At 39.8% G+C, this 9,427-nt stretch overlaps 1 protein-coding gene across 1 annotated transcript in view; it reads right to left on the bottom strand.

Annotated features, from left to right (window-relative positions):
* Positions 1-827: 827 nt before the first annotated feature.
* The window catches only part of GINS3 (GINS complex subunit 3), a 30,906-nt gene continuing 22,306 nt past the window's right edge, over positions 828-9,427 (bottom strand). Inside the window, exon 3 of the mRNA XM_086947795.1 lies at positions 828-1,539. Within this exon, the coding sequence (XP_086803921.1) occupies positions 1,309-1,539 (231 nt within the window). The 3' untranslated portion in view covers positions 828-1,308. The remainder of the gene's footprint in view (positions 1,540-9,427) is intronic.

The raw sequence follows: 9,427 nt of genomic DNA, 5'->3' as shown, positions 1-9,427 counted from the left end.
TACTAATGCAATGTGCTGGTTTGGTTTTCTACCTTCAGTGGCTAGGATTAACGAATACACCGAAATGAGGTTGGCATTGTACTCAAGAGATTTTGGTTAGACTGAATAGAATCTTAATTAATGTTCTGGTTGTTGTCCTATAAACGCGATACAACACACCAATGCTGGCATACTTCTTTAGATAAAAGTCCTTACCAAAAAGCTTTTGCAGAAAATTTAAATATTCACTTAAACTTTACAAAAAGAATTTTTTGCAGTTGGCAGAAACTCGATAAAGATTGTTTTAGGAGGATGTTTGATGATGTGCAAAACATTTTTATTTGTGAGGATGTAGTGGCCTGATTTAATTTAAGTACCAATCTGCTAGTCAAATAGTTTCCAGAATGTTGGTAAAATCTACTCTTCTGGAGAAAGGAGGTCAGATTTGACCCACCACACGTGAACTCTGGAAAGGTGCACGGCCACTTCTGTACTGGAAATAGAAATGAAAAGTATCCTCAGATGGATATCTGAGAATCTAGGAGAATTGATCATAATCTTCACAAGTGTATAATGTTCTGTTCTGAAGCTCTTCAAAAAGACATGAAACATTTTGGAAAATTGGAAAAGAAAAAAAAATTAGATGTAAGCCTCAGCACATCCGAATGATGGAAAAATCTGGCCAAAACAAATACAGATATGTCACAGACACTCGCGATATTTGTAAATGTACATGGATGTGTTGCTACCACGTAAAACATACAGTTTCTGGCTTCTATGCTCAAACTTTCATTAGTGCTTCAGGGTGGCCAAGTGCCCTATCCTTAACATGCAAACACTATATTATAGCAATTACAAAATGTCGTTTTATTGCAAGTGCAGCATGTAAAACGGAAGATCCTGCGGGGCACATTATGATATACTTACTGCAAGACATGCAACAATGCCTCAGTCATACACAATGAGGAGACAAGATCCTATGTTAGAGCTGTGACTAAGCAATTAACATGTTGCACCTTTTAAATACCATATTATATCTTTTTGGAGACAAGTCTGGATTTTATAAAACTGCACCTCCACCACTCAGATCTAGACTTGTAACATGTACCCATGAGTTTGCCAGTAAGTACATTAGAAACCACAAATTCCATATGACGCAGCAGCAAAACAAAGAGCTTCAATCTCTCCTCCTGCTTGAGTTCATACACTTAACTTTAAAACATTGCACCTTTCGTTATTTAAGTAGTCCCATTAAAACTGCATATTGGTACTGTTCACAGAAATGGTATGTGGTTAACGTGCCCTTTGGCTGCAGTCCGCACCTTTCGCTCAGTTTTCTGTATTAGCAAACTTCCGTTTCTTATAGTTCTGAACCAAGCAAGAGGCAGTGATTTGGGATGCCTTTCCCCTCTCCCAGCTCTGGAAGTCATTGAGTCCTTTCTGTCCAGCTTGGAACAAGGCCCGTTCCAGCTCGTCAAGCCGTGCTACTAGTGTTGACGTGTCCTCATTGTATGCGTTCTGGGAAGAGTCCATGATTCGACGGAACCTTCCAACAAATGTCTGGCAAAAAAGGGATTAAAGAGGATTATCAAAAACTCATGGGGAAAAAACAATCAAACGCATATATGTAAACAAGCCACACCATTAGTAATGATTGATAATTCAGTCAAAAAGACCATGGTTAGAAGTTTGTGTTAAAGGCTGGCAAAATGGGAGTGACTCGTCTGGTCAGGCAATAAGGAAAACATCACTGTTTTTACTCGGAGCGATTAGAGGTAGGGCAAGTTTCAAAAAGCAACCTAGCCAGAATTTTACTTCCGGCCACTTTGAATGATAATCAACTAAAACTAGCGCAAAACGAGAGTTTTCTGGTAACATGTTGAACGGACCAGAAATGTCAAAAGCTATTTCCTGCAAGGGTTCTTTAGGCTGTTGAACCATTCTTAAAAGAGGAGTTTTAACACTCAAACATTCTCTCACTAGATTCACAAAACACACATTCCCTGACAATGCTGTCAATACATTTGTCCATTCCTGGCCACCAAAAGAAATTTCTAACTAGACATTTCATAGATGAAATGCCAGGATGTGTCTTGTGTGCTATACTGAGAATGACATCTTTCATTTCTTTTGGGGGAATACATTTGCCATTTTTAAAAAGGAAGATCTCCTTCAAACTCCAAATCTTCTGCAACTTTGAACAAAGGTAATAACTCTGGTCTAATTTGATTTTTGTTGGGCCAACCTTCCATGATAAACTTCTTAATATTTAACCAATCTTTGTCCTTACTGGCACACTCATTCCACATGCTTTCACTTATATCTTGAAATTGTGCAGGCATAATGTCACAGATGGTTAAAACAAAGTCAGACTCTTTGACTGCACTTACTCCATTTTGAGCACATGGCAATCTAGAAAGAAAATCAGCTGTAACATTTTTCTTCCCTGGTACATACTCTGTCTTAAAATTATATTCTTGAAGTTTGGAGGATAGTCTGGCAATTCTGGCAGTTGAATTCCATCCTCCACCAGGAGACAGAATATTGACTAAAGGTTTGTGGTCAGTCCTTAATGTAAATGTACTGCCCCACACATACAGCTTGTAGTGTTCAATAGCCCAAACACAGGCAAGGAGTTCTCTTTCTATCACAGCATACTTTCTTTCAGTCTCATTTAGTGTCCTTGAAGCAAATGCTACATTACACTCTACTCTACTCTACATTCCTTTGTGAAAGAACACCACCAATACCATAAAGACTTGCATCCACTGTGATAATACATTCTTTCTTTAGACAAAAGGGTTTCAAAGTTGGTGCACACACGATCTCTTGCTTTATATCATCAAAAGCTAACTGTTGAGCAAAAGACAAATCACATTTTGGATCCTTTCTGAGTAATTCGCTCAAAAGGTTCCATTTTGCTTGCAAAGTTATTAACAAATTTGCTATAGTACTCGCACATTCCCATAAAACTTAACAACTGTTCCTGGTTAATGGGAGCTGGAGCTTTTACAATGGCATCCACATTAGATTTTGTTGGAACTACCCCATCACCCAATAAAGTATGTCCTAAGTAGTCTACACTTTGTTTATACAATTTGCATTTCTTTTCTTTAAGTGCGAGTCCATGCTTCTCCAATTTCATGCAGACTTCATTAAAATGTAAAGTATGTTCAGACTCACTATTAGAAAAAATATATCGTCCTGAAAACATTTCACATACTGATCTAAATCCCTGAAAATTTTGAATATAACTCTTTGAAAGACAGAAGCGGCTGAAGCCAAACCAAATGGCATCCTTGTATAACAATACAGGCCTTGAGGAGTTATAAAAGCTGTCAAATTTTTCGACTCCGCGGAAAGACAAATCTGATGGGGCGCCGACCTTAAATCCAATGTTGAAAACACCTTAGCACCTTCCAACATGGATACTACCTTGTTTATATTTGGAAGTGGATAGCAATCAATAATTATATTAGCATTCAAAGCTCTACGGTGCACACATACTCTCATATTTTTATCAGCCTTACACACTAAAACTATGGGTGAAACCCATTCTGAAGATTCAATCTCTTCAATTACTCCTTCTTTTGTGAGATCGTTCAATATATCTCTAAGCTCCTCTCTCACATTAATGGGAACACCCCTGAGTTTTTGTATTACAGGTCGTGCATTTCCTTTTAAAACAATTTTGTGCTCAAAATTCTTACAGTTTCCTAACTTGTCACTGAAAACATTCTCAAATTTTTCAACTAAATCTTTAACTTTGTCACTTGAATCTAAAACAGCTACATTGTGTTTCAACACATTATATCCTAAAGTAACTGGTTCAGACGAGCGTGAATTGAGCATGATACCAAGTTTCCACTGATCTTGCCATCCTAGCACATTCACGCCCTTCACAGCAATGTACAATTTAATATCAGCATATCTTCCTTTAAATAACAAAGTAACATTAAAATAACCTTCCATGTCGATTCTTGACTCACCAAAACTTTTCAGAAATGATGTCACTGGCATGTAATGTTTTCCCATTACACATTACTGATAGTTTATCTTTAAAATATTCCTTTGATATGATGGTCCATGGCAATCCTAAATCAGCCATGAGTTGTAATTCTACTCCAAATACTTGTACGATACATTTAGGAGACTCAAGTAAAATTTCTTTCTTCCCTTCTACATTTTTCTCTACGATGGACACTACAAAACAGACACAAATTCTCTTCTTTATCAAAATCATCAGGTAACTTCTCACTTCCAGTAATCGTCGAAATTGATCCTGTAGAAGATGTGTTATATCTTCTAACATCTCTGCAAATGTTGCTAAAATGACCTAATCTCCCACACTTTCTTCCCTCTCTGTTAATAGCAGGACAACACATGAAAGATGCTAAATGTGTCTTACTACCACATTTATAGCATGAATGTTGGTTTCCAAATCTTCCATTACCTCTAAAAGAATAACTATTATTGTTTTTATTTCCTGCAAATTTCTGTTGAACATTTTCTTGATTTCTATTATAGCTCTCAGGTCTATCTCCAACTTTACTTTTAATTGCACACACTTTTTCTACACTTTCATTCTTTTTAGTGTTTTGCCTAACTGTTTGCTTCCAACTTTCAGATTGTTCTACAGCTTTGGCATTCGCTATGGCTTCAGATAAATTAGGATCACCCATAACCCACACATTTTCTTGAACCTTCTTGTTTTTTACATGCACTATTATCTGATCTCTAATCATTTCATCTGCCATTGCGCCAAATTTGCAATGAACACATTAAGATCTTAAAGCAGTTAAAAAATCATCAAAAGATTTGTCTTCTTTTTGTGCACTAGTATAAAACTTAAATCTGTTCAAAGCAATGCTGGTTGTTGGCTTGAACCTCTTTCCTAGTCTCTGTAAAGCTTCAACATAAACATTTACATGTTCTTCTCCTATTTGTGGTGTGACTTGTGGTGGTAATGCTCTAAAACTCTTGTCCTTCTGATCCCAAACAGTGTAGTAGAATACTTTTCTTTCTCTCTGCACCCATGCGTTCTCCATCAATTGCCCTCATAGTTTAAAAATTCCTCTTTCCCCCTTGTCCACAGTAACGGAGGGTCACTCTTGTTCTGTAAAAATGTACCTGGTGGATCAAATTGCATTTTTATATATATTCCAAATGTTAACTTTCTTTACCCTTAGTAAAAAGTATGTTTTCTAAATAGAATAAATAAACATTATTTTCATTGATAGTCTGTCTTTTCTTTCTTTCTAATTTTGTTATTCTGTCTTTTTTCTCTTTAATGAGCCTCTGTATGTTGTTTTTAAAAATTGTTGCCTTGAAAGTATTTCACTCACCACAGAAATGTGCCACCCTTTCCGTTCTGCCACGTGACAAAATGCTTCCTTCTAACTTCTTAACATTTTTTTTTTGTTATTCGATGACGAACCGGTCTTGACACGGTTCCTCTTTCCGTGTATTGGTTGCTAAGGAAGCTCAAAATGGCTTCGACGTTGCGTACTGCGTCAGCGTGCGTCTCCACATGATTTTCCTTGACGCGATGACGTGTATGTTACCAAAACTAGATGAAAATTCTTCACTGTCGCCAGGATACTTGCATGTTCCGTTCGTGGCGTTCTTCCTCTTCGGTTTGAAGTTTGATGGCATTGCGGTATGTTTTCTTTTGAACTCCTTCGTTAATTTTTGCTCCGATTCCTCGTAATGCAGCGATTTCTTCCAAATAAGCACAAACTAGTTCAGGACGCCTCCAAGAGATGTGTGTTGTTTGAAAACACCTTTCTTTTCCTTAGCTTTCTTTGAAATCCTCTGCAGCACTGTCCACAGTTTAAAATATTTTCCGTTTCACAAAATTCCGTTAGTTTCTTGAAAATCTCCGTTCCTGTGCTGATGCGGACAGTAGAAATTCTTTCCTTTCCCTCTTCTCCAATATTAAATCGTTCGGACTCAAATATATTTTTAGTTGCTTTATTTAATCAACAGCACTGCAGCACATCTATCCAGATGTAGACTCCAGGCGCCACTGAAATCTCTCATTAGATAAATTCACAGAGATTCCAAATGGAGCTTAGAATAAGAACTGAACAATAACAAGGCACATGCACAGAGTGTTAACATGACCAAAGTAAATTAAAGAAACAGAAGATGAAATGCAACAGTAAGTTTCCTTGTCCCTAAAATAAAACCTGAAGAAATTTAGATACAATTAGGACTGAAGTTTACTGCAGAACAAAGCCTGCATTGAGAAACTGACTATAATTTGTAGGTAATGTGTTTATTAGCCAGATTCTGTACATCAGAGGAGGATTAATTCAATCTTACCTATGTTATGAGAAAAAAACATTAACATCTGCATGGCAGTGGATCAAAGGGTCCAGTGCCTGGCTGAACAAGAGGACCAGGCACAAAAAATAATAATGGAACCCTCGGGTGTTCAAGCAGACAGGCAGTTCTGAAGGAGCTACTGAAGGCTCAGATGGACAAAGCTTTGGAGTAGCCGTTTTCAATATTAACAGTGTTCTGTGAACTGTTTCTTCCACTGGAATAATGACCGTTAGTACTGTGGAACGCATCGGAGAACCCACATGAACTGTAGATAAAAGCTAATATTTTGTGGGAATAAACTGGTCTTGCATCAAAGTTATAACAAGGTAGGACATCAAGTGCATAGTCATAAATGTTTGCCTAGCAGTGGAAGCATGTCTTCATATCAAATACTGTTTTGTGTCAAGACATCGATCTAAAGGTGATCCCACTCTTGCTGGTAAATAAATTGGACAGTACCAATTTTTGACATCAAGGTGTACAATGTAAAATGGGAGGGGCATGAACTGTGGGAGCTACTATGCCTCTTCTTCTGACTTGATCTCTCACTATTCGAGTTGTTCAGGTGGAGAGTATTGTCACAGCGAAATAAATATCTTCCCCGATTGCCTTGTTTGCCACCTTGGATCTGAGGCAGATGCAGTTCCAATCCTCCGACACAAAATTTATTCCTTTGAGGATGGGAAGCAGGTCAGCATATTTACCATAACCAGAGCGTACCAGAGGCTACTTACACCCCCATTGCAAAACCACTTCACGAAACCCAAAGACAAGTTTTACTGAATAACTATTATTAAGGAAGGGGTCTGAGTTCGACGGTGAGAACATCCGAGGGTGCCTTGGGGCTGTTTTTAAATGGTTCCAGCTTAACAGCCTCAAGTGTAACTCAGACAAATCTGAGGTGCTCTTTTTCGGCTGTCGATCTGATCCAAGCTGGCAGGACTGGTGGCCTGTAAATATGTTCCCTCCATCGGCGGCATCTACGATGGCCAAGAATCTTGGAGTTAAAATAGATAACGGCCTAACACTGAAGTCCCAGATTCTTGGCTTAGCAGGAACATGTTTCGACCTCCTTAAGATGCTCAGTAAGTTCCTTCCCTTGCTCTCGTTGGCACACAGGAAAACTACGGTGCAAGCCCTTATTGGATCGAGGCTTGATTATGCCAATGTCCTGTACTTGGGCCTGCCGGAAGATCTTCTCCAGCGTTTACAGGTGGTTCAGAACTCAGCGGCTCGGGCCATTTTTGGCCTACATAGGCGAGCCAGAGCGTCTGACCTCCTGTACACTCTCCACAAGTTGCCTATCCAGAAACGGATAGTTTTCAAGGCACTTACTTTGGCCCACAAGGCTTTTCATGCTACTGGGGCCAAATTCATTCAGAAGCGGCTGGCTCTCTATCAACCTGCCAGATCTCTGAGGTCAGAGTTGCAGGCTCTGGCTGTGGTCCCAGCTATAAGAAAAGTACGGACTGGTGGCCGATCTTTCAAACGTCTGGCGCCTCAGCTCTGGAATTCCTTGCCGGTTTCTCTTCGCAGGAATACCAAACTGTTGGCCTTTAGGAAGGACCTTAAATCCTGGCTTTTTGCTCAGTAGGCCTGCCACCCTGTTTCCATTGTAGGTCACTAAGAGCGCCAGGACACTCCTCGGAGTAGCCGAGCGCTATACAAAACACCACCTAACATTAACATTAAGGTGATAAAATGGGTGCAAACGATTCAAATAGGTTAAAGATGTCAAACAACATAAGGAAATGAGGGACCACTATAAGATTTAAAAAACTTTCAAAGAACAGTGACAAAAACTATGTTCACAGATCCTACTCACACAGGCCAGAGAATAAAACCTTAACAGCAACTGTCATAACAAGGCATGCCACGATATAGAAGCCACTTGAGCCTTAAAAAAACAACATTTTTACCTGTTACAGCTGCATTTACCTTTTTTTATCTATGTGTGCTCTTTTTTATTTCAGCTGCAAAGGCTAAATAAACAAGCATTGGCATAGCCAATAGGTCTCGCATTTGGGACCTCATAAGTTTAGCCATGTATTTTTAACATTGCAAATAACAATGCCTTTTATTTTTAAAACAAATAAAAGGCATTGTCATTTACAATGGCAATGGCATGAACTTGCGTACATGCGAGACCTATTGAATTGCAAATGCTGGTCAGAAAATGTTACCACGTTTCTGGTGAACACGTTTGACAGCCGAAAGTCTAACACTTTTCACCAGGTGACCACGTGGTCATCCCGCTGATTCCCGCCTCCCTTATATTGATTACTCCAACTGGTCAGACCAGGACATATCTTAAGAATGAAAATGAGGTTGCTTGACCTTTCGGACCCTGGCCGGCAAAGGGCGCGCTCGGTGGGGCATAGAGGTCAGAGCAGGGCGCCCTGGAGTTGGTTGCCAGGGTGATGCCGCTGGTCCCCAGGGAGGTCCCTACCGGAAGAAGCGAAGTCCCGGTCAGCGTTGGAGGCCATTGAGCCAGCTACGATGCATTAGTCTGTGGTCGAGGAAGAGGGGATTGTGTAGCCTGAGAATTTCTGCTGGATTGATACCTTTGCTCCCAGCACGGGGCAAAGACGGGGCGTGGAGAACCCCAGACTCGTCTCAGCACAGGCGAGAAGGCCGTTGAACACTGACACCAATGTGGGCGGGAGAGCATGGGACGTAGGGTAAAGGAGAGTGGAGAAGGAGAAAAAAGGGACGAGTGGGAATGGAGAAAGTGTGAGGGAGAAAGGGAGAAAGAAAACATGTGAGAAAGTTGATGGAGAGGGGCCATGGAAAGAAAGGAAGGAGAGAGACCACAGGAGCAAGGGAGAAACGAGGTGTTTACAAACATTTGAGACAGATGACACAAATGTGTGAAAGGAGGATGAGAGGAACATTAGCGAGAGCTAATTGCATCGGGGAATGGATAATGTGACATCAAAAGAGGAAGATAGGAACTTGCAAGAGATAATACGAATGATGTAAATAATAGAAGGTCCTTGGATAGGAGAAGATTTGAAAAAATAAGAAAAACCGAAGGTTGGGAAGATAGGGAGAAATTAAAATTGGGAAGGCGGGAATGAGCGAAGGGAGTTTAAAATCGATGGAGGACAGGAAGAAA

The sequence above is a fragment of the Lissotriton vulgaris genome, chromosome 12 (genome assembly GCF_964263255.1).
Source record: "Lissotriton vulgaris chromosome 12, aLisVul1.2, whole genome shotgun sequence".
In the NCBI taxonomy this organism is placed as follows: domain Eukaryota; kingdom Metazoa; phylum Chordata; class Amphibia; order Caudata; family Salamandridae; genus Lissotriton; species Lissotriton vulgaris.
This window is presented reverse-complemented; position numbering and strand designations above follow the sequence as displayed.